The following is a 25,791-nucleotide window of genomic DNA, read 5'->3' as shown; positions in this document are numbered from 1 at the left end:
CATTGGCAATGCCATGAAGCTGAAGGCAAATGATCCTCTTTACAGCTCTACCATTTTCAAAGCTGCTAGCATGCAGCCAAGGCCTGGTGAAGGAAAGGTTAGTGGTGTTCACTTCAGGAGAGCCAACAAGAGTTATTGCACAATTGCGAAAGAGGCATTAGCCTGTTGGAGGAGGTTCAATATTTGTGCATGTATGAGGAACCTTGTTCGAACTAAGAACTCAAGGAATTATTGACCACAAAGTGTGGAGAGTAAGCAACTCCTTGTATAGTAAAGTGGCTCCAAAACCAAGAAGGAGGCACGACTCTTTTTAAGAAACCTCATTCAAACTAAGAATTCATGGATTTATTTACCATGAAGGGTGTAGGGTAAGTTATTCCTCATATAGCTAAATGTTTATATCAGTTTCAGGGATATTAGTTTGAAATCAAGTATGTTCAGTCATGTTCCAGGGATATTATACATGAATGCTGTTTGTTTGTTGAGGCTGCTATCAAAGGTGGAAGGATCTGAAAAGTGTGATGGCTGGGTGGTAATAGAGAGAAACCAAATGTATTGCCGGGTCATTTAAGAGGAGGCGTGGAAGAAAGAAGTGCCTGGTGACAGGGTTTTGCCAGAAGTGATAAAACCCAAAGGTTGACAGGCGGCGGTAAGTGATGAGGCAGATTTGAATTTTTTCAAACCTGTGTGGTATGAGTTGTTAGTACATAAGGGCTTTCGAGAGGGGGGACAGTTTGCTGGTGCCAGAAACCTTATGAGAAAGAGTGATGAAAAAGATGCATGAAGGTTATGGAGGTATGTCCTACATGAAGAGGAGGGCTTGAATTGACATCTGGTGGCCAGGCATGGATCGCAAGATAGGATGATAGGTAAGGGGATGTACTATCTGTGCTAGCAGTGATTGTGGCAAATGAGACATATATAGATCCTGATAGATTTTCTCAAGTGTGCATGGCAAAAGGTAGGGATGGACATATGAGGTCCTTTCTGTAGTCAAGGTTTTGAAGGAAAGTATTCCATTTTGTTGTTTAACAACAATTGTACATGGCCAATGGTTGGATTCTTGAAAGAAGTTATCTAACAAAAATTGTCACAAATACGTTTTAGGAGGGAGAGCTGCCCATTGCCCAGAGGAGACTATTAGGGAAAACAGACCTCACTTTGTTTCCCAAGAATTCAGGAGATACCTAAAGGAACATGGCATTAAGCAATATGGAAATAAACAAAGGAAGAGTGTCCGTTGGAGAAGCATTAAGAACTGATTGTAGCACGTAAAATATGAGGCCAGATGAAAGTGGTCAGATGACTAGACCAAATTTCAAGAAAAAATGCTGGATTTTTTCAGGAAACCCTCACTCACCCTAGTGGTGACATGCTTCATCATCGGGTCCACCGGGAGAGATCGAATACCTCCCCGGTGTGCTGCGACGCCAGGAGACTGCGGAGCAGGTTGTGTGAGAGTGAAGAGTGAAAAAAGTTAAGTGTAGTTAAAAATGTCTAAAGTTGTACCAAAAAATCATTTATTAACTGGTCAACCTGACATAATAAAATTAAATTAACTATGTGCAGGGAAAACTAGCCAAATAAAATATACTGGTGTTTCCCTGTTAGGGAAAGGTCAACATGTTTCTGCCCATTGTATGTGTGAATTTACAGGGCTTTCTTCAGGACCAATAAGCGAGTGTTTACCTCGACAGGTGTGGGCGCGCTAAGGCCCACCCTGCCAAAGGTTGTGAAAGTTAAAAATAGCACTATGTGTAAAATTGGTGCATAAAAAGTACAAACCAGTAGGCTTGGGGAATTACCTCTGTTGCGAGGAACCTAGAAGTTTGTACATAAAGTGAACCACGCCCCATAGATTCAGGAGGGGGGTGGGAGCGACAATGGCGACAATGGCACACCGCCCGCCCGCAACGCTCTGCACCCTCTCGGCACTAGGTGCCGAGAGGGTGCAGAGCGTTGCGGGCGGTGTGCCATTGTCGCTCCCACCCCCCTCCTGAATCTATGGGGCGTGGTTCACTTTATGTACAAACTTCTAGGTTCCTCGCAACAGAGGTAATTCCCCAAGCCTACTGGTTTGTACTTTTTATGCACCAATTTTACACATAGTGCTATTTTTAACTTTCACAACCTTTGGCAGGGTGGGCCTTAGCGCGCCCACACCTGTCGAGGTAAACACTCGCTTATTGGTCCTGAAGAAAGCCCTGTAAATTCACACATACAATGGGCAGAAACATGTTGACCTTTCCCTAACAGGGAAACACCAGTATATTTTATTTGGCTAGTTTTCCCTGCACATAGTTAATTTAATTTTATTATGTCAGGTTGACCAGTTAATAAATTATTTTTTGGTACAACTTTAGACATTTTTAACTACACTTAACTTTTTTCACTCTTCACTCTCACACAACCTGCTCCGCAGTCTCCTGGCGTCGCAGCACACCGGGGAGGTATTCGATCTCTCCCGGTGGACCCGATGATGAAGCATGTCACCACTAGGGTGAGTGAGGGTTTCCTGAAAAAATCCAGCATTTTTTCTTGAAATTTGGTCTAGTCATCTGACCACTTTCATCTGGCCTCATATTTTACGTGCTACAATCAGTTCTTAATGCTTCTCCAACGGACACTCTTCCTTTGTTTATTTGCTTACTGACTGGGGACTAAGAGTGACCTTGAACCCTCTCTCTCTCTTTGTTGATTGATTAAGCAATATGGGACTGCCTAGTACCATTTGCTTGAGTGTTTTTGACAGTGTTGGAGGAATGTGTGCAACTATCTGTGCAGAGTGGTTTAGACTGAAAAGAAGATGGAAAAAAATGGTTGTGGAATTTTAGGACAATGCCACACTCTTCGATGGAGGAAACTACGCTTTATCCTTTGAGGGGTGGAGTGCCCTGCACGGCGGTCGCTACTGCATGAATGGGTAGGACTTCGGTTCATCACATGGATGAATGGGTATTACTTCTTTTCATGAAATGGATGAGAATATTCGAATGAGGGTGCAAAGCAGTTACCTCAAGAGACATAATGACAAACTCAAAGATGTTGAGAAGACGGTACAAGGTGTGGGATATGGTTTGTGTGAGAATGGGTAATTCAGGAAGGAAAGGAACATCCAGATGGTCAGTTCTCAAATGTGTAGTAGAAGTGAAAACTAACAGTGTGATGCTAGATGATGGGAAGAAATGGAATATGAAAAAGGAGAAAAGGTGCAGGATGCAGAACGTAAGCATTGGAAGGAGTGTGAGAAAGCAGCAGTATCCAGTCACAAGGAAGAGAATGTTACAGCCATGAGTAATGGTTAGAAAGTAAGGCTACCCAGGAAATCTGATAATTATGTATTGATACGTCTTCCTTAGCGCTTGCATATTTAATTCTCTACTCATTTTTTTTTATTTAATTCTTTTTTATCTGATAGTTTTTTCACCATTTTATAGTGATTGTTATTTATGGTTGTTATGGTATTTTGTAGGAGGGGTGATGTGTTATAGCCTAGGTTGTGTTTATATTCCATTACCACTGTGTACCTTTCATTTTCCTTGAAACTCTATGTTGTGAGCCTAACTGCAGTTCTGGCCATGGTCTGCTGGATACTGGTCGCTGACAGGCTTGTATGCTGTTAACTTTTTAAACTTCAAGTATTTTACAGCCCTGGTGTTGAGGCTTTGTACCACTCTAGCACTTGCATTGACCGCCTCCTAACCTCTTTTACTGACACTCACTAACTGCCCAAGCTCTCAAAGGCAGTGAGCAGTGCCCTGGCATCAGTGATGGGCATCTTCCTAACTTCCCCATTGCTTCAAACTACCTGCCTGTCATCTCTCTCCTTGATGAGCCACACTTAATTATTTTTCCGGGACAGACACAGACTTAAGTGCAGAGAATATTCTTCTCACCAGTCTGGTGAAGAGCTCCTCCAGCTGTCGCGCCTCCTGAGACATGTGATCGGCGGCTTGAACCCTCTCCTCAGGGTTCTTGCACTGCAGTCTCTTCTGCATGAACCCTCTAATGTACTCGATCACCACCATGCGCTCGCACTCTGACAGCAGGAACTAGAATGTGAAAAAAGAGAAAGCTCAGATCACAGAAATGCCCTAACCTAGACAAGGTTTCTAACCCAGAGAACCCCATTCTTACATTACAGTGAGGGATGAGCAGTGCAGGTTTTAATAAATCACAGTTGGCTTGATATTACCATTTGCCATTTTGACGCCCATTTCCCCAGGGTTTGCAGTTCTATTTGCTGTTTTTATGGGGAACTGAGCCACATTCCTGCTACTAGCAACCTTGGCGATTTACCTTATGATAAAACCAGCCCACCGGTTCTACTGAGTGTATTGCTTTCTGCATTTTCATGTAAAAAGACATTACAGATGCAAAAAAACAAGTCTGTTCCAGCAGTTCCTCCTCAGAGGGTTCCATTGACTGCTGAACACCATTGATTTTAGTAGATTACCACTGGTGGTAAGTATAGTTGTATGATGACAGGCAGTTCCTAAACATTTCCAGTGGATGGGACTACAGTTAAAAAGATAGAAGTTCTAAGCTGTGTTTTTGCATGTGATGTCTGGGTATGGCCTAGTTATACAGATCTTCCACAGAAAACAGGTTTTGTCCAAACTGCACTGCATGTCCACCAGTAGATATTCTCACCTTGAAGGCTGGGTTTCTGGCATGGGAGAAGTGCCTGCAGTAGTGCTCTGTAACCCCGCAGATGTTATCAATGATCTGGAAGCCTGACAGCCAGTGCCGCGAGGGCAGCTGCAGAAAGAGAGGCTATAACCAATAACACAGACATGTTACCAGGAAGAATGCATCACTGACCCTCAAGCAAGCATGTGAGCATAAAAAGGATATTCTCTCAATGTTTGGTTCTATTGGGTATAATATATATGACACTTTGATATATTCAACATTATGAGGAGTATCAAAATCAAAACATCTAAGACAAATTGCCCCAAAGGATGGTTACTCAAAAGTGAAAGTAAATAGTGTTGTGGTGAGGTACATGTATCAAAAGATGTACAATATGATTTCATTTCTTCTTACAAAATATGAATGATTCTTAAATAATAATGGTGTGCAACTATTAAAAACAGTTTTATGAAAGTACTGCTCAAGCCAAAATGATGATCAGGAAAGACTATTTCTATTGCTGAACTAATGCATTTCAAGTATAGACCCATGGCACCTACTGCCTTCCACTCCCCTCTTTCACATCTGTCGAGGGAGTAATGCTTTATGCATGGTGGGGAGGGCACTTACAATGGAAGCAGTGGGACCCAAGGAGGGAATTCGTTTTATTTGTCTTTTGAATGAAGGATGTATCCGAGGGGTGGACTGAATGTGTCTCCCAAGTACCTAGATGTGGTGAAGGAAGGGGTCTGATATATGATTTTGGCTCTGTGCTGAGGAAAATACCCTGGCGGGGTTGCGATTAGTGGGATGTGTGTTATCGTTAGTGTGGGAGGAAGGGCTCAGAGAGCAGGGGTCAGTACCTGCCCGATGACGTGCAGAGGCAAAGCAGAATGATGATGATCAGTTGAGACCTGAGGCAGTGTACCATCAATTGCTTGATCCCTTCTCCTTTGAGAAGTGTTGGAGTGGGGGGGGGGGGGTTCTTTAGCAGTCATTAAGGAGTCTGAGTTTGTTTAGTCCAGGCATGCCAATTTGGTGTAACTCTGTGGCAACCATAAAATCCACCTACAGTGGACGAACAGTGGCCTAACAGCTACCATCCTTATGCAAGTCATTCCACTTTCCAAGTCGCCATGCTTCCAGCATGAACTTATAAATAGAACTGCACTGATACTAGAAGTGGGCCTTAGGTGAGAGATAGTATAGCAGTTTAGCTCCCTTGTGGACTCCTCATGGGTGCTTAAGCCTAACTGCTGAACATTGCAATTAGTGGTGCAAAATGAAAGGATATGGACAAAAGCATAAATGCATAGGGATAAAGCAACCAAATCCAGCAACTTCTAAACAGATGGAAAGCTGCAGGGAATGCCTCAGAAAGTAGATACTTTTTAGGGGTAAGTGGAGAGGGGTAAGAACAGACTATGGATTGAACATGGTTAAATGTTTTTGGTGGAGGAAAGTGGAAGGAGCACATTGTGGCAAAAAGTGGACTAGTCCAATATGATAAGCAGGACACAGACCAGCTGAAACACAGAACTTAGTAAGTGAAGACTGTCAGAGGGGATGTGTTAGATCTGGGGTCTCTAATTGGCAGAGGTATGTACCTTAGACCAAGTAGGGACCCTTGCTTCTAGTCAGGGTGAAGAAGTACGCACAGTACATAACCCCTGCTCACCCTCTAGGTAGCTTGGCTCGAGCAGACAGGCTTATCCCCAAGGCAATGTGTATAATAAATGCACTTAACACACACAATGATCCCCAATCCACCACAAACTGAGACCACACAGGTAAGTATATTTCTAAAAATATAACTTATCTAGTTGCAGCAATTAAAAATCAATAATACACAATAGTTGCTTCTTTAGGAAAATGTTGCACTTAATCTTAAGGGTTGCACTGATTATCAGGAAGTTCAAATGTAAAAATCAGTCTCAAGTCTCTTAAATTAGTATAACAAAATGACGTTACTGACTTATTTCAAATTTGCTCTCAAAACGAGTGGTAAAAGCAATGCCAGCGTGCACTTAACTTCCCTGTTGAGCCCTTCAATTCACTGAGCCCGAGCAAGGCGAACGCGCCTCACCGTTGAATGTGCCAGCACCTTCGCGCCGAGCAGAGCAGACTCTTACTTCGCCCCGGCTGGTCCCGGCAGCCCTCCGCCCGCTCTCAGCACTCCAGGGAGTGGCGGGGAGCTAGCTCAGCTCTCCGAGCAGGGACAACAGGCCTGGGGCAGAGATCACTTCAGTTTCTCCCTCGGCGAGGTCGGGTCTCTCTTCCCGGCTTCGGCGCCCGCAACCACGGCTCCAGCGGCTTCCTCAGCGGCCCCGATGACGCGGGCCAATCAGTGCGTGGCTCAGCTGACGCGCCTCCTCAGCCACCCGGGAGTCAGCCAACTGCAGTGTGGCTCCCGGGTCAAGCCCTTCCTGACTCAAGCGCAATCGGCCAATCGGGACGCAGCCTCAGTGATGACGCGGCGGCGCTAGGCCAATCATAGCGAGGCGATCACTGAGGGGGCTCGTTCTTCTGGGCCAATAGGAGCGCGGCGGCTTCGATCTTTGCTACCGCAGCTCCGGTCAGGGACGGCAAGTTTGGAGGGTGTCTCTGGCCCCGGGCCGCGGCGGTGTATTGGCGGCAAGAGATTTTCGGGGCCACAGGTCACAGCAAGACCGTTTTCAGCCAGCAGATCGTCGGGGGCAATTCTGTACGCAGGGAGACACCACGGGCCTCCTCTCACCCCTGAATGTGTGCCGATGAGCACAACGATCTTTTCCCACAGCTGGCAAGCAGTAGCACACGTTGGGGTAAAACACCACACGATCTCCTCTGCAGCTTGGCAATGCTTAGGAACCTTTTAACCCTGGGTTCCAGAACAGGAGGCCAGCTCTTCTCAGGCCCTTGGAGATTCAAGTTGAAGACACAGCACACAGCAAAGTCTTTTTAGTTCAAGCAAGCAGGGGCACAGCACACAGCAAAGTCCCTCTCCTCCTCAGCTTCAGTTGGTCAGCAGAACAGGTCAGCCCTTAGAGCACACAGCAAGGCAATCTTCCCTTAGTTCTTCAGCTGTCCTTCTTCCAGCAGAGGTTCCTCTTGATTGTAGAATCTGATTTTCTGTTGTCAGGGGTCCTTCTCTTATACCCCTAAAAGTCTTTCAAGTCCTTTGAAGTCTTTGTGCAAGTGGGCCCTGAGCCCGGTCTAAACCAGTTCTGGGTGTTGCTGGAGCACTGGGGCTTTCCTGGCTTCCTTCTTTCTTTCAGTATCAGGGACAGAGGTGACCGTCGCCCAGCGGGAGGTGGATCCAGCATTGTGGTCAGGCAGGCACAGCCCTATTCACTCCCAGGTGCTATCTCCTCCCACTTCCCTGGCAGCAGATGCATCCTTTCATCCACGGGCTGACTCAGACAACCTCCTGAGGGCTCTGCAGCCCCTGTCACCCTCAAACCAGACAGTCAATCCACAAGCAGGCCCAGGCACACAGAAAGGTTAGACAAGAGAACAGCCACTTTCTAAAAGTACTATTCTCAAACACAGAATTTAAAAACAACCTTTACTAAAAGACGTGTTATTAAATTCTGAGTTCAGGGATATCAATCACTTATGTCCCATCTTGTTCCTATGGGAAGATAGGCTGGTATCCATTGGGACCAGCCTCCCCATGTTAGTCTATGGAGCAAGATAACCTTGCAGCAGTGAGCACACAAAATGGCTGCCGCTCACTACAAGAGCATGTGACCTGCACTACTACATGCTCTACCTTAGCCATACACTGCACCCTGCCCAGGGGGGTACCTTGAGCCTTCTATAGGGGTGACTGATGTGCACAGACAGGGAAGGGTTAGGCCCAGCCAGTGGGGACACTGGCCAGGCGGACATGGCAGTCCACTGACTGCACCCAGGCACTGCGCTGGCAGGCCTGAGACACCATTTTAGGGCTACTCATGTGGGTGGCGCAATCTGCGCTGCAGACCCACTAGTAGCATCTGTCATCACCAGCCCTGGCACACACAGTGCACTTTACTAGGGACTTCATGGTGATACAAATATGCCAATATCAGGTATACCCAATCAATATGACAATTTACATAGGGAGCATTTACACTCTGGCACTGATCAGCAGTGGCAGAGTGTCCAAAGCATCTAAACCAGCAAAAACGAAATCCAGCACAGCATCAAAAATACAGGAGGCAGAGGCAAAAAGATGGGGGAAAACCACGCCAAGGGTGTCAGGTCTAACACGTGTCCCCTCCAGCTGAAAGTGGGGAGAACTACCCAACCTCTTGGGAGTCCTCATCACTAAGGCGGAAGAATCTGGACAGACCATCAGCATTGGCGTGTTCTGTACCAGGGCGGTGCTCCACCGTAAAGTCCATCCCCTGTAGGGAAATGGACCAACCTCAACAGTTTTGGATTCTCACCCCTCATCTGCATTAACCATCTGAGGGGCCTGTGGTCGGTCTGAACACGGACGTGAGTCCCAAACAGGTAGGGCCTCAGCTTCTCCAGAGCCCAGACCACAGCGAAAGCTTCCCTTTCAATTGCACTCCATCTCTGTTCCCTGGGGAGTAGCCTCCTACTAATGAAAGCTACTGGTTGGTGTCCGCCCTCATCGTTGATCTGTGAGAGTACTGCTCCCACGCCTTGCTCTGAAGCGTCAGTTTGCACAATGAACTCACTGGAAAAGTCAGGTGCCTTAAGCACCGGTGCTGTGCACATGGCAGTTTTGAGGGTGTCAAAAGCAGTTTGACAGGCCTCGGTCCAATTCACTTTCCTGGGCTGATTTCTAGAGGTCAGCTCTGTCAAAGGGGCCACAATGGTGCCATATCCTTTGACAAACCGTCTGTAATACCCGGTGAGACCTAGAAAGGCTCTCACCTCAGTCTGAGTCTTGGGGGGTTCCCAAGCCAGAATGGTATCAATCTTTGCCTGTAGGGGCGCCACCTGGCCGCTCCCCACCTGGTGTCCCAAGTACACCACTGATCCCTGCCCTATCTGGCACTTACTGGCCTTGATAGTGAGGCCTGCCTTCTGCAGAGCCTTCAACACTTCACAGAGGTGTTGCAGGTGTTCCTCCCAAGTGGAGCTGAACACAGCAATGTCATCCAGGTATGCCACGCTGAATTCCTCCAGCCCTGCTAATACCTGGTTGACCAGCCTCTGGAATGTGGCAGGGGCATTTTTCAACCCAAAGGGCATGACACGGAACTGGAAGTGCCCCTCTGGCGTTGAAAATGCTGACCTCTCCTTGGCCCCCTCAGTTAAGGCAATCTGCCAGTACCCTGAAGTCAAATCAAAGGTGCTGAGGTACTGGGCAGCTCCCAACCGATCCACCAGCTCATCAGCTCTGGGGATGGGGTGCGCGTCAGTCTTGGTGACCGCATTGAGACCACGGTAGTCCACGCAGAACCGGAGTTCTGGGGGGCCATCGGGGGTAGCAGCTGTCTTAGGCACTAAGACCACTGGGCTAGTGCAGTGGCTGCTGGAGGGCTCAATTACCCCTAGCGCTAACATCTTGGAAACTTCTTCCTTGATGCTAGCTCTGACCTTGTCAGCCACCCTGTAAAACTTCTGTTTCACTGGCAGACTATCTCCAGTGTCCACATCGTGGACGCACCAGTTGGTGACACCTGGGGTCAGGGAGAACAGGGGGGCGAACTGACCCAAGACCTGGCGACAGTCCTTCTGCTGCTCTGGGGTCAGGGTGGGCAAGAGGACCACACCATCCACTGACCCATCTTGCTCCTTGGCTGCCAGGAGGTCAGGGAGAGGATCACTATCCTCTTCCCCTCCAGCATCTGTAGCCAGGAGCATAGTCACTTCAGACCTCTCAAATTGGGGCTTGAGGCGGTTCACGTGGAACACTCTCAGGGGCTGCCTGGGAGTCTTCATGTTAACCAAGTAGGTAACCTCGCTCTTGCGCTCTACCACCTCATATGGCCCGGTCCACTTGTCACGGAGCGCGCAAGGCTCCACCGGCGCCATCACCCACACTTTCTGACCAGGGTGGAACTCAACCAGAGAAGTGTTCTGGTCGTACCATCTTTTCATCTCCTCCTGGCTAGCCTCCAGGTTCTCTTGAGCGAGCTTCCTGAAGCGCTTGGTCTGGTTGCGAATGGCCAGCACATAGCTGAACACATCCTGAGGGGTTTTCCCACGGGATTTCTCCCACCCCTCCTTCACCAGAGTGAGAGATCCTTTGACAGGGTGGCCATACAGCAACTCAAAGGGACTGAACCCTAAGGATTTCTGAGGCACCTCCCTGTAGGCAAACAACAGGCATGGTAACAAGACGTCCCACTTCCGCATCATGGTCTCTTCTAGGCCCATATTCATGCCGTTGAGGGTGCGGTTGAATCTTTCAACCAACCCATTTCCTTGAGGATGGTAAGGAGTGGTGAACTCGTATGTCACCCCACAATCCTCCCACAGAGACTTCATGTACCTAGAGATGAAGTTTGTACCCCTGTCGGAGACCACCTCTTTGGGGAACCCCACACGGGAAAAGATCCCCATTAAGGCACGGCCCACCACGGGGGCTGTGACTGTCCTGAGAGGGACTGCTTCCGGGTACCGGGTGGCATGGTCCACCAAGACCAGGATAAACCTGTTGCCTAAGGCTGTCTTGGGGTCCAGGGGCCCACGATGTCAATGCCCACCCGCTCAAAAGGGGTGCTCACCACAGGAAAGGGTTGGAGGGGTGCCACGCACTTCCCTCCGCTCTTGCCACTGGCCTGACAAGTTTGGCAAGACTTACAAAAGGCAGCGACGTGCTTCTTCATCTGGGGCCAGTAAAAGTGAGTGACAAGCCTGTGATAGGTCTTGTCTTGCCCCGGATGTCCTGCAAGAGGCACGTCATGAGCCAGACCCAGTAGGAAGTTCCTGAAGCGCTCGGGTACCACCAGCACACGGGCTGCACCGGGCTCAGCGAACTTAGGCTCACTATAAAGTAAGTCATATTCCCAGTAAATCAAATGTTCCTTGGACCCCAGGCTTGCTGCCTGGTCTGCAGCCTGCTGCCGCACACCAATGAGAGAAGGGCACTCCTTCTGAGCCTGGCAGAATTCCTCCCTGGAGGGACCATCATCTTGCTGCCACTGGGACAGCTCAGGCAATTCCGCCAGTTTGGCCACCTGCTCCCCTGTAGGTTCCAGGGCACCCCCCTCAGGTTCTGCTTCCTCCTGGACCGTGGGAACGGCAGGGGCTGGTTTCCCCCGCCCTCTACCCCTTCCTCTCTTGGCAGGTCCCTGGGCCATTGTTCCAGGCTCCAGTTCTGCTAATCCACCCCTACTGGCTGACATTGCACGAGTGGTCACACAGATCCAAGCAGGCAAGCCCAACATTTCCAAATGAGTTCTGTGCTCCACATCTTTCCATGGAGAGCTCTCCAGGTCGTTACCTAAGAGACAATCTACAGGCAAGGCATCACTGACAACCACATCCAAAAGACCGGAGACTCCCCCCCACTCAAAGGGAACACGTGCCAACTTGCAGAGGCGCACTGAACTGTCAGCTGCCACCACAAGACAGAGTACCTTGGGAATGATCTGCTCTTCAGACACCCACTGACACCTGACAGATGTCACACTGGCCCCTGTGTCTCTCAGAGCCTCTATCTCTCTTCCATTGATGGTCACCTTCTGCCCGTATTTTTTAGTGTTAGCGGGCAGCAAGGTTTCCTGGACCATCTCTTGGTCTCCTAAAGAGACAAGGGTCATCACTGCTAACCCCTCCTCCCCACTGGAAACCAAATCACCTCTCAAAAGTACACTGGCTAACCCTGGGGTTGGAGCAACAGTGGGCGCTGAGGTTTTGTTGGGACATTTGGGGGCAATGTGCCCCACCCCCCTACATGCATAGCAAGTAGGTGGGGACCTGTTGTCCTGCCTGCCCTTATGGGGCCAAGGCTTCATAGGCTTGGGGGGTTGGGACTCCATCTCCTTGGAACTAGTTTGGGGCCCTTTAGAAGACTCCTTACTGTTACCCTTGTCCTCCCCACCCTTCTGCTGGGGACCCTGTCCACCCTTGGCTGGGGTACTTACCACCCCCTTGTGGACCCTGGTGCTAGTCCAGCAGTCCGCCTCCTTAGCAAGCTCACTGGGGTCAGTTAACTTGCTGTCTAAAAGATGCTGGCGCAGCTCTGGAACACATAAACTACTCAAGTGCTCCCAACTAATCAAGTGACACAACCCCACATAATAAGTTACTTTGCTGCCCTTTATCCAACCTTCCAGTGCACGTGTGTACATACTCACACACTCCACCCAAGTACTAGAATCAAGTTTCTTGAAGTTCCTAAACTTCTGGCGGTACTGTTCTGGAGTAAGCCCATACCTGAGGCATAAAGCCTCCTTCATAGTGGGGTAGGTTAGGTACCTGCTGCTTCTAAGGGTGCCAAGACATCCCTCCCTGAGGCCTCAAAATACTTCCACAAACCTGCCCCCCAACTCTTCTCAGGCACTTCATTCATCTTTAAGGCAAGCTCATAGGATCTAAACCATGCATAGATATCCTCGCCCCTCTGATAATTCTGCACCAAATCTTTGGGTATGTATACCTTACCCGCCTGCACTGGCTGTACGCTGCTACCATTAGAACTGGACTCCCCTTGCTTATCTTTAAGGTCCAGCTCCCTCAGACTCAACTCATGAGCCAACTGGAGTTTCTTCTCCTCCAAAGCGAGAGCATTTCTTCTCTCCTCCGCCTTGTCCTCATTGTCAAGGCGAACCTTCCTCTCTTCTGCTTGGGTCTTGAGTTTAAAAAGCTCAATCTCATGGGCCCTAGCCCTCTGATTTTCTTCCAGCTCCTCTGGAGAAAGACCCCTACTGGAATGGTTACTGCCAACCCTAGAAGCTGGCCTATTCACTGGCAAATCACTGGATACAAAAGCATTCTCCTGTGTGCCTCCCTCTCCAGTAACATCTCCTGGAACATGTTTGGCCTCCCACCAGGCCCTTAGAGCTTTCTGTAGCTCTTCTTTGTTTGCGCTGCCCTTCACTGGGCATCCAAGCTGTTTGCAGAATTGCTTCAGCTGCTCCTTTTTATAGATGAGGAACTCCTGAATTTCAAATTCCAATTCTACTCCTTCGCTTGCTGCTTTCTGAGACATGATGCTTCCTAACCTTTTCAAAAATAGGTTTCACCAAAAAGAAAAATCTTGTGCAATCTGTGCTGCTAAACTAGACTAGTGATGTACAAGAAATCACTGCAGGTCAAGTGCAAATATTAGTTCAAAATCCACACCGCTGTCCAACAATGTTAGATCTGGGGGTCTCTAATTGGCAGAGGTAAGTACCTTAGACCAAGTAGGGACCCTTGCTTCTAGTCAGGGTGAAGAAGTACGCACAGTAGATAACCCCTGTTCACCCTCTAGGTAGCTTGGCTCGAGCAGACAGGCTTATCCCCAAGGCAATGTGTATAATAAATGCACTTAACACACACAATGATCCCCAATCCACCACAAACTGAGACCACACAGGTAAGTATATTTATAAAAATATAACTTTATCTAGTTGCAGCAATTAAAAATCAATAATACACTATAGTTGCTTCTTTAGGAAAATGTTGCACTTAATCTTAAGGCTTGCACTGATTATCAGGAAGTTCAAATGTAAAAATCAGTCTCAAGTCTCTTAAATTAGTATAAAAAAATGACATTACTGACTTATTTCAAATTTGCTCTCAAAACGAGTGGTAAAAGCAATGCCAGCGTGCACTTAACTTCCCTGTTGAGCCCTTCAATTCACTGAGCCCGAGCAAGGCGAACGCGCCTCACCGTTGAATGTGCCAGCACCTTCGCGCCGAGCAGAGCAGACTCTTACTTTGCCCCGGCCGGTCCCGGCAGCCCTCCGCCCGCTCTCAGCACTCCAGGGAGTGGCGGGGAGCTAGCTCGGCTCTCCGAGCAGGGACAACAGGCCAGGGGCAGAGATCACTTCAGTTTCTCCCTCGGCGAGGTCGGGTCTCTCTTCCCGGCTTCGGCGCCCGCAACCACGGCTCCAGCGGCTTCCTCAGCGGCCCCGATGACGCGGGCCAATCAGTGCGCGGCTCAGCTGACGCGCCTCCTCAGCCACCCGGGAGTCAGCCAACTGCAGTGCGGCTCCCGGGGGAAGCCCTTCCTGACTCAAGCGCAATCGGCCAATCGGCACGCAGCCTCAGTGATGACGCGGCGGCGCTAGGCCAATCATAGCGAGGCGATCACTGAGGGGGCTCGTTCTTCTGGGCCAATAGGAGCGCGGCGGCTTCGATCTTCGCTACCGCAGCTCCGGGCAGGGACGGCAAGTTTGGAGGGTGTCTCTGGCCCCGGGCCGCGGCGGTGTATTGGCGGCAAGAGATTTTCGGGGCCACCGGTCACAGCAAGACCGTTTTCAGCCAGCAGATCGTCGGGGGCAATTCTGTACGCAGGGAGACACCACGGGCCTCCTCTCACCCCTGAATGTGTGCCGATGAGCACAACGATCTTTTCCCACAGCTGGCAAGCAGTAGCACGCGTTGGGGTAAAACACCACACGATCTCCTCTGCAGCTTGGCAATGCTTAGGAACCTTTTAACCCTGGGTTCCAGAACAGAAGGCCAGCTCTTCTCAGGCCCTTGGAGATTCAAGTTGAAGACACAGCACACAGCAAAGTCTTTTTAGTTCAAGCAAGCAGGGGCACAGCACACAGCAAAGTCCCTCTCCTCCTCAGCTTTAGTTGGTCAGCAGAACAGGTCAGCCCTTAGAGCACACAGCAAGGCAATCTTCCTTTAGTTTTTCAGCTGTCCTTCTTCCAGCAGAGGTTCCTCTTGATTGTAGAATCTGATTTTCTGTTGTCAGGGGTCCTTCTCTTATACCCCTAAAAGTCTTTGAAGTCCTTTGAAGTCTTTGTGCAAGTGGGCCCTGAGCCCGGTCTAAACCAGTTCTGGGTGTTGCTGGAGCACTGGGGCTTTCCTGGCTTCCTTCTTTCTTTCAGTATCAGGGACAGAGGTGACCGTCGCCCAGCGGGAGGTGGAGCCAGCATTGTGGTCTGGCAGGCACAGCCCTATTCACTCCCAGGTGCTATCTCCTCCCACTTCCCTGGCAGCAGATGCATCCTTTCATCCACGGGCTGACTCAGACAACCTCCTGAGGGCTCTGCAGCCCCTGTCACCCTCAAACCAGACAGTCAATCCACAAGCAGGCCCAGGCACACAGAAAGGTTAGACAAGAGAACAGCCACTTTCTAAAAGTACTATTCTCAAACACAGAATTTAAAAACAACCTTTACTAAAAGATGTGTTATTAAATTCTGAGTTCAGGGATATCAATCACTTATGTCCCATCTTGTTCCTATGGGAAGATAGGCTGGTATCCATTGGGACCAGCCTCCCCATGTTAGTCTATGGAGCAAGATAACCTTGCAGCAGTGAGCACACAAAATGGCTGCCGTTGACTACCAGAGCATGTGACCTGCACTACTACATGCTCTACCTTACCCATACACTGCACCCTGCCCAGGGGGGTACCTTGAGCCTTCTATAGGGGTGACTGATGTTCACAGACAGGGAAGGGTTAGGCCCAGCCAGTGGGGACACTGGCCAGGCGGACATGGCAGTCCACTGACTGCACCCAGGCACTGCGCTGGCAGGCCTGAGACACCATTTTAGGGCTACTCATGTGGGTGGCGCAATCTGCGCTGCAGACCCACTAGTAGCATCTGTCATCACCAGCCCTGGCACACACAGTGCACTTTACTAGGGACTTCATGGTGATACAAATATGGCAATCAGGTATACCCAATCAATATGACAATTTACATAGGGAGCATTTACACTCTGGCACTGATCAGCAGTGGCAGAGTGTCCAAAGCATCTAAACCAGCAAAAACGAAATCCAGCACAGCATCAAAAATACAGGAGGCAGAGGCAAAAAGATGGGGGAAAACCACGCCAAGGGTGTCAGGTCTAACACGTGTCCCCTCCAGCTGAAAGTGGGGAGAACTACCCAACCTCTTGGGAGTCCTCATCACTAAGGCGGAAGAATCTGGACAGACCATCAGCATTGGCGTGTTCTGTACCAGGGCGGTGCTCCGCCGTAAAGTCCATCCCCTGTAGGGAAATGGACCAACCTCAACAGTTTTGGATTCTCACCCCTCATCTGCATTAACCATCTGAGGGGCCTGTGGTCGGTCTGAACACGGAAGTGAGTCCCAAACAGGTAGGGCCTCAGCTTCTTCAGAGCCCAGACCACAGCGAAATCTTCCCTTTCAATTGCACTCCATCTCTGTTCCCTGGGGAGTAGCCTCCTACTAATGAAAGCTACTGGTTGGTGTCCGCCCTCATCGTTGATCTGTGAGAGTACTGCTCCCACGCCTTGCTCTGAAGCGTCAGTTTGCACAATGAACTCACTGGAAAAGTCAGGTGCCTTAAGCACCGGTGCTGTGCACATGGCAGTTTTGAGGGTGTCAAAAGCAGTTTGACAGGCCTCGGTCCAATTCACTTTCCTGGGCTGATTTCTAGAGGTCAGCTCTGTCAAAGGGGCCACAATAGTGCCATATCCTTTGACAAACCGTCTGTAATACCCGGTGAGACCTAGAAAGGCTCTCACCTCAGTCTGAGTCTTGGGGGGTTCCCAAGCCAGAATGGTATCAATCTTTGCCTGTAGGGGCGCCACCTGGCCGCTCCCCACCTGGTGTCCCAAGTACACCACTGATCCCTGCCCTATCTGGCACTTACTGGCCTTGATAGTGAGGCCTGCCTTCTGCAGAGCCTTCAACACTTCACAGAGGTGTTGCAGGTGTTCCTCCCAAGTGGAGCTGAACACAGCAATGTCATCCAGGTATGCCGCGCTGAATTCCTCCAGCCCTGCTAATACCTGGTTGACCAGCCTCTGGAATGTGGCAGGGGCATTTTTCAACCCAAAGGGCATGACACGGAACTGGAAGTGCCCCTCTGGCGTTGAAAATGCTGACCTCTCCTTGGCCCCCTCAGTTAAGGCAATCTGCCAGTACCCTGAAGTCAAATCAAAGGTGCTGAGGTATTGGGCAGCTCCCAACCGATCCACCAGCTCATCAGCTCTGGGGATGGGGTGCGCGTCAGTCTTGGTGACCGCATTGAGACCACGGTAGTCCACGCAGAACCGGAGTTCTGGGGGGCCATCGGGGGTAGCAGCTGTCTTAGGCACTAAGACCACTGGGCTAGTCCAGGGGCTGCTGGAGGGCTCAATTACCCCTAGCGCTAACATCTTGGAAACTTCTTCCTTGATGCTAGCTCTGACCTTGTCAGCCACCCTGTAAAACTTCTGTTTCACAGGCAGACTATCTCCAGTGTCCACATCGTGGACGCACCAGTTGGTGACACCTGGGGTCAGGGAGAACAGGGGGGTGAACTGACCCAAGACCTGGCGACAGTCCTTCTGCTGCTCTGGGGTCAGGGTGGGCGAGAGGACCACACCATCCACTGACCCATCTTGCTCCTTGGCTGCGAGGAGGTCAGGGAGAGAATCACTATCCTCTTCCCCTCCAGCATCTGTAGCCAGGAGCATAGTCACTTCAGACCTCTCAAATTAGGGTTTGAGGCGGTTCACGTGGAACACTCTCAGGGGCTGCCTGGGAGTCTTCATGTTAACCAAGTAGGTAACCTCGCTCTTGCGCTCTACCACCTCATATGGCCCGGTCCACTTGTCACGGAGCGCGCAAGGCTCCACCGGCGCCATCACCCACACTTTCTGACCAGGGTGGAACTCAACCAGAGAAGTGTTCTGGTCGTACCATCTTTTCATCTCCTCCTGGCCAGCCTCCAGGTTCTCTTGAGCGAGCTTCCTGAAGCGCTTGGTCTGGTTGCGAATGGCCAGCACATAGCTGAACACATCCTGAGGGGTTTTCCCACGGGATTTCTCCCACCCCTCCTTCACCAGAGTGAGAGGTCCTTTGACAGGGTGGCCATACAGCAACTCAAAGGGACTGAACCCTAAGGATTTCTGAGGCACCTCCCTGTAGGCAAACAACAGGCATGGTAACAAGACGTCCGACTTCCGCCTCATGGTCTCTTCTAGGCCCATAATCATGCCTTTGAGGGTGCGGTTGAATCTTTCAACCAACCCATTTCCTTGAGGATGGTAAGGAGTGGTGAACTTGTATGTCACCCCACACTCCTCCCACAGAGACTTCATGTACCTAGAGATGAAGTTTGTACCCCTGTCGGAGACCACCTCTCTGGGGAACCCCACACGGGAAAAGATCCCCATTAAGGCACGGCGCATCACGGGGGCTGTGACTGTCCTGAGAGGGACTGCTTCTGGGTACCGGGTGGCATGGTCCACCAAGACCAGGATAAACCTGTTGCCTAAGGCTGTCTTGGGGTCCAGGGGCCCACGATGTCAATGCCCACCCGCTCAAAAGGGGTGCTCACCACAGGAAAGGGTTGGAGGGGTGCCACGCACTTCCCTCCGCTCTTGCCACTGGCCTGACAAGTTTGGCAAGACTTACAAAAGGCAGCGACGTGCTTCTTCATCTGGGGCCAGTAAAAGTGAGTGACAAGCCTGTGATAGGTCTTGTCTTGCCCCAGATGTCCTGCAAGAGGCACGTCATAAGCCAGACCCAGTAGGAAGTTCCTGAAGCGCTCGGGTACCACCAGCACACGGGCTGCACCGGGCTCAGCGAACTTAGGCTCACTATAAAGTAAGTCATCTTCCCAGTAAATCAAATGTTCCTTGGATCCCAGGCCTGCTGCCTGGTCTGGAGCCTGCTGCCGCACACCAATGAGAGAAGGGCACTCCTTCTGAGCCTGGCAGAATTCCTCCCTGGAGGGACCATCATCTTGCTGCCACTGGGACAGCTCAGGCAATTCCCCCAGTTTGGCCACCTGCTCCCCTGTAGGTTCCAGGGCATCCCCCTCAGGTTCTGCTTCCTCCTGGACCGTGGGAACGGCAGGGGCTGGTTTCTCACGCCCTCTACCCCTTCCTCTCTTGGCAGGTCCCTGGGCCATTGTTCCAGGCTCCAGTTCTGCTAATCCACCCCTACTGGCTGACATTGCACGAGTGGTCACACAGATCCAAGCAGGCAAGCCCAACATTTCCAAATGAGTTCTGTGCTCCACATCTTTCCATGGAGAGCTCTCCAGGTCGTTACCTAAGAGACAATCTACAGGCAAGGCATCACTGACAACCACATCCAAAAGACCGGAGACTCCCCCCCACTCAAAGGGAACACGTGCCAACTTGCAGAGGCGCACTGAACTGTCAGCTGCCACCACAAGACGGAGTACCTTGGGAATGATCTGCTCTTCAGACACCCACTGACACCTGACAGATGTCACGCTGGCCCCTGTGTCTCTCAGAGCCTCTATCTCTCTTCCATTGATGGTCACCTTCTGCCCGTATTTTTTAGTGTTAGCGGGCAGCAAGTTTTCCTGGACCATCTCTTGGTCTCCTAAAGAGACAAGGGTCATCACTGCTAACCCCTCCTCCCCACTGGAAACCAAATCACCTCCCAAAACTACACTGGCTAACCCTGGGGTTGGAGCACCAGTGGGCGCTGAGGTTTTGTTGGGACATTTGGGGGCAATGTGCCCCACCTCCCTACATGCATAGCAAGTAGGCGGGGACCTGTTGTCCTGCCTGCCCTTATGAGGCCAAGGCTTCATAGGCTTGGGGGGTTGGGACTCCTTCTCCTTGGAACTAGTTTGGGGCCCTTTAGAAGACTCCTTACTGTTACCCTTGTCCTCCCCACCCTTCTGCTGGGGACCCTGTCCACCCTTGGCTGGGGTACTTACCACCCCCTTGTGGACCCTGGTGCTAGTCCAGCGGTCCGCCTCCTTAGCAAGCTCACTGGGGTCAGTTAACTTGCTGTCTAAAAGATGCTGGCGCAGCTCTGGAACACATAAACTACTCAAGTGCTCCCAACTAATCAAGTGACACAACCCCACATAATAAGTTACTTTGCTGCCCTTTATCCAACCTTCCAGTGCACGTGTGTACATACTCACACACTCCACCCAAGTACTAGAATCAAGTTTCTTGAAGTTCCTAAACTTCTGGGGGTACTGTTCTGGAGTAAGCCCATACCTAAGGCATAAAGCCTCCTTCATAGTGGGGTAGGTTAGGTACCTGCTGCTTCTAAGGGTGCCAAGACATCCCTCCCAGAGGCCTCAAAATGCTTCCACAAACCTGCCACCCAACTCTTCTCAGGCACTTCATTCATCTTTAAGGCAAGCTCATAGGATCTACACCATGCATAGATATCCTCGCCCCTCTGATAATTCTGCACCAAATCTTTGGGTATGTATACCTTACCCGCCTGCACTGGCTGTACGCTGCTACCATTAGAACTGGACTCCCTTGCTTATCTTTAAGGTCCAGCTCCCTCAGACTCAACTCATGAGCCAACTGGAGTTTCTTCTCCTCCAAAGCGAGAGCATTTCTTCTCTCCTCCGCCTTGTCCTCATTGTCAAGGCGAACCTTCCTCTCTTCTGCTTGGGTCTTGAGTTTAAAAAGCTCAATCTCATGGGCCCTAGCCCTCTGATTTTCTTCCAGCTCCTCTGGAGAAAGACCCCTACTGGAATGGTTACTGCCAACCCTAGAAGCTGGCCTATTCACTGGCAAATCACTGGATACAAAAGCATTCTCCTGTGTGCCTCTCTCTCCAGTAACATCTTCTGGAACATGTTTGGCCTCCCACCAGGCCCTTAGAGCTTTCTGTAGCTCTTCTTTGTTTGCGCTGCCCTTCACTGGGCATCCAAGCTGTTTGCAGAATTGCTTCAGCTGCTCCTTTTTATAGATGAGCAACTCCTGAATTTCAAATTCCAATTCTACTCCTTCGCTTGCTGCTTTCTGAGACATGATGCTTCCTAACCTTTTCAAAAATAGGTTTCACCAAAAAGAAAAATCTTGTGCAATCTGTGCTGCTAAACTAGACTAGTGATGTACAAGAAATCACTGCAGGTCAAGTGCAAATATTAGTTTAAAATCCACACCGCTGTCCAACAATGTTAGATCTGGGGGTCTCTAATTGGCAGAGGTAAGTACCTTAGACCAAGTAGGGACCCTTGCTTCTAGTCAGGGTGAAGAAGTACGCACAGTAGATAACCCCTGTTCACCCTCTAGGTAGCTTGGCTCGAGCAGACAGGCTTATCCCCAAGGCAATGTGTATAATAAATGCACTTAACACACACAATGACCCCCAATCCACCACAAACTGAGACCACACAGGTAAGTATATTTATAAAAATATAACTTTATCTAGTTGCAGCAATTAAAAATCAATAATACACTATAGTTGCTTCTTTAGGAAAATGTTGCACTTAATCTTAAGGGTTGCACTGATTATCAGGAAGTTCAAATGTAAAAATCAGTCTCAAGTCTCCTAAATTAGTATAAAAAAATGACGTTACTGACTTATTTCAAGTTTGCTCTCAAAACGAGTGGTAAAAGCAATGCCAGCGTGCACTTAACTTCCCTGTTGAGCCCTTCAATTCACTGAGCCCGAGCAAGGCGAACGCGCCTCACCGTTGAATGTGCCAGCACCTTCGCGCCGAGCAGAGCAGACTCTTACTTTGCCCCGGCCGGTCCCGGCAGCCCTCCGCCCGCTCTCAGCACTCCAGGGAGTGGCGGGGAGCTAGCTCGGCTCTCCAAGCAGGGACAACACGCCAGGGGCAGAGATCACTTCAGTTTCTCCCTCGGCGAGGTCGGGTCTCTCTTCCCGGCTTCGGCGCCCGCAACCACGGCTCCAGCGGCTTCCTCAGCGGCCCGATGACGCGGGCCAATCAGTGCGCGGCTCAGCTGACGCACCTCCTCAGCCACCCGGGAGTCAGCCAACTGCAGTGCGGCTCCCGGGGCAAGCCCTTCCTGACTCAAGCGCAATCGGCCAATCGGGACGCAGCCTCAGTGATGACGCGGCGGCGCTAGGCCAATCATAGCGAGGCGATCACTGAGGGGGCTCGTTCTTCTGGGCCAATAGGAGCGCGGCGGCTTCGATCTTCGCTACCGCAGCTCCGGTCAGGGACGGCAAGTTTGGAGGGTGTCTCTGGCCCCGGGCCGCGGCGGTGTATTGGCGGCAAAAGATTTTCGGGGCCACAGGTCACAGCAAGACCGTTTTCAGCCAGCAGATCGTCGGGGGGCAATTCTGTACTCAGGGAGACACCACGGGCCTCCTCTCACCCCTGAATGTGTGCTGATGAGCACAACGATCTTTTCCCACAGCTGGCAAGCAGTAGCACGCGTTGGGGTAAAACACCACACGATCTCCTCTGCAGCTTGGCAATGCTTAGGAACCTTTTAACCCTGGGTTCCAGAACAGGAGGCCAGCTCTTCTCAGGCCATTGGAGATTCAAGTTGAAGACACAGCACACAGAAACGACTTTTTAGTTCAAGCAAGTAGGGGCACAGCACACAGCAAAGTCCCTCTCCTCCTCAGCTTCAGTTGGTCAGCAGAACAGGTCAGCCCTTAGAGCACACAGCAAGGCAATCTTCCCTTAGTTCTTCAGCTGTCCTTCTTCCAGCAGAGGTTCCTCTTGATTGTAGAATCTGATTTTCTGTTGTCAGGGGTCCTTCTCTCATACCCCTAAAAGTCTTTCAAGCCCTTTGAAGTCTTTGTGCAAGTGGGCCCTGAGCCCGGTCTAAACCAGTTCTGGGTGTTGCTGTGGCACTGGGGCTTTCCTGGCTTCCTTCTTTCTTTCAGTATCAGGGACAGAGGTGACCGTCGCCCAGCGGGAGGTGGAGCCAGCATTGTGGTCAGGCAGGCACAGCCCTATTCACCCCCAGGTGCTATCTCCTCCCACTTCCCTGGCAGCAGATGCATCCTTTCATCCACGGGCTGACTCAGACAACCTCCTGAGGGCTCTGCAGCCTCTGTCACCGTCAAACCAGACAGTCAATCCACAAGCAGGCCCAGGCACACAGAAAGGTTAGACAAGAGAACAGCCACTTTCTAAAAGTACTATTCTCAAACACAGAATTTAAAAACAACCTTTACTAAAAGATGTGTTATTAAATTCTGAGTTCAGGGATATCAATCACTTATGTCCCATCTGGTTCCTATGGGAAGATAGGCTGGTATCCATTGGGACCAGCCTCCCCATGTTAGTCTATGGAGCAAGATAACCTTGCAGCAGTGAGCACACAAAATGGCTGCCGCTCACTACCAGAGCATGTGACCTGCACTACTACATGCTCTACCTTACCCATACACTGCACCCTGCCCAGGGGGGTACCTTGAGCCTTCTATAGGGGTGACTGATGTGCACAGACAGGGAAGGGTTAGGCCCAGCCAGTGGGGACACTGGCCAGGCGGACATGGCAGTCCACTGACTGCACCCAGGCACTGCGCTGGCAGGCCTGAGACACCATTTTAGGGCTACTCATGTGGGTGGCGCAATCTGCGCTGCAGACCCACTAGTAGCATCTGTCATCACCAGCCCTGGCACACACAGTGCACTTTACTAGGGACTTCATGGTGATACAAATATGGCAATCAGGTATACCCAATCAATATGACAATTTACATAGGGAGCATTTACACTCTGGCACTGATCAGCAGTGGCAGAGTGTCCAAAGCATCTAAACCAGCAAAAACGAAATCCAGCACAGCATCAAAAATACAGGAGGCAGAGGCAAAAAGATGGGGGAAAACCACGCCAAGGGTGTCAGGTCTAACACGTGTCCCCTCCAGCTGAAAGTGGGGAGAACTACCCAACCTCTTGGGAGTCCTCATCACTAAGGCGGAAGAATCTGGACAGACCATCAGCATTGGCGTGTTCTGTACCAGGGCGGTGCTCCGCCGTAAAGTCCATCCCCTGTAGGGAAATGGACCAACCTCAACAGTTTTGGATTCTCACCCCTCATCTGCATTAACCATCTGAGGGGCCTGTGGTCGGTCTGAACACGGAAGTGAGTCCCAAACAGGTAGGGCCTCAGCTTCTTCAGAGCCCAGACCACAGCGAAATCTTCCCTTTCAATTGCACTCCATCTCTGTTCCCTGGGGAGTAGCCTCCTACTAATGAAAGCTACTGGTTGGTGTCCGCCCTCATCGTTGATCTGTGAGAGTACTGCTCCCACGCCTTGCTCTGAAGCGTCAGTTTGCACAATGAACTCACTGGAAAAGTCAGGTGCCTTAAGCACCGGTGCTGTGCACATGGCAGTTTTGAGGGTGTCAAAAGCAGTTTGACAGGCCTCGGTCCAATTCACTTTCCTGGGCTGATTTCTAGAGGTCAGCTCTGTCAAAGGGGCCACAATAGTGCCATATCCTTTGACAAACCGTCTGTAATACCCGGTGAGACCTAGAAAGGCTCTCACCTCAGTCTGAGTCTTGGGGGGTTCCCAAGCCAGAATGGTATCAATCTTTGCCTGTAGGGGCGCCACCTGGCCGCTCCCCACCTGGTGTCCCAAGTACACCACTGATCCCTGCCCTATCTGGCACTTACTGGCCTTGATAGTGAGGCCTGCCTTCTGCAGAGCCTTCAACACTTCACAGAGGTGTTGCAGGTGTTCCTCCCAAGTGGAGCTGAACACAGCAATGTCATCCAGGTATGCCGCGCTGAATTCCTCCAGCCCTGCTAATACCTGGTTGACCAGCCTCTGGAATGTGGCAGGGGCATTTTTCAACCCAAAGGGTATGACACGGAACTGGAAGTGCCCCTCTGGCGTTGAAAATGCTGACCTCTCCTTGGCCCCCTCAGTTAAGGCAATCTGCCAGTACCCTGAAGTCAAATCAAAGGTGCTGAGGTATTGGGCAGCTCCCAACCGATCCACCAGCTCATCAGCTCTGGGGATGGGGTGCGCGTCAGTCTTGGTGACCGCATTGAGACCACGGTAGTCCACGCAGAACCGGAGTTCTGGGGGGCCATCGGGGGTAGCAGCTGTCTTAGGCACTAAGACCACTGGGCTAGTCCAGGGGCTGCTGGAGGGCTCAATTACCCCTAGCGCTAACATCTTGGAAACTTCTTCCTTGATGCTAGCTCTGACCTTGTCAGCCACCCTGTAAAACTTCTGTTTCACAGGCAGACTATCTCCAGTGTCCACATCGTGGACGCACCAGTTGGTGACACCTGGGGTCAGGGAGAACAGGGGGGTGAACTGACCCAAGACCTGGCGACAGTCCTTCTGCTGCTCTGGGGTCAGGGTGGGCGAGAGGACCACACCATCCACTGACCCATCTTGCTCCTTGGCTGCGAGGAGGTCAGGGAGAGAATCACTATCCTCTTCCCCTCCAGCATCTG

At 50.7% G+C, this 25,791-nt stretch overlaps 1 protein-coding gene across 1 annotated transcript in view; it reads right to left on the bottom strand.

Annotated features, from left to right (window-relative positions):
* Positions 1–25,791, bottom strand: part of LOC144797756 (exocyst complex component 3-like protein) — a 199,864-nt gene that overhangs the window by 9,425 nt on the left and 164,648 nt on the right. The window contains exons 10-11 of the mRNA XM_078668517.1: positions 4,654–4,776; positions 3,897–4,052 (exon numbers count right to left, since the gene is read on the bottom strand). Of these exons, the coding sequence (XP_078524643.1) occupies positions 3,897–4,052; positions 4,654–4,776 (279 nt within the window). The remainder of the gene's footprint in view (positions 1–3,896; positions 4,053–4,653; positions 4,777–25,791) is intronic.

This window comes from Lissotriton helveticus, chromosome 12, assembly GCF_964261635.1.
Source record: "Lissotriton helveticus chromosome 12, aLisHel1.1, whole genome shotgun sequence".
Lineage (NCBI taxonomy): Eukaryota > Metazoa > Chordata > Amphibia > Caudata > Salamandridae > Lissotriton > Lissotriton helveticus.
Note: the sequence above shows the minus strand (reverse complement) of the source record. Positions and strands in the feature narration are given on the sequence as shown.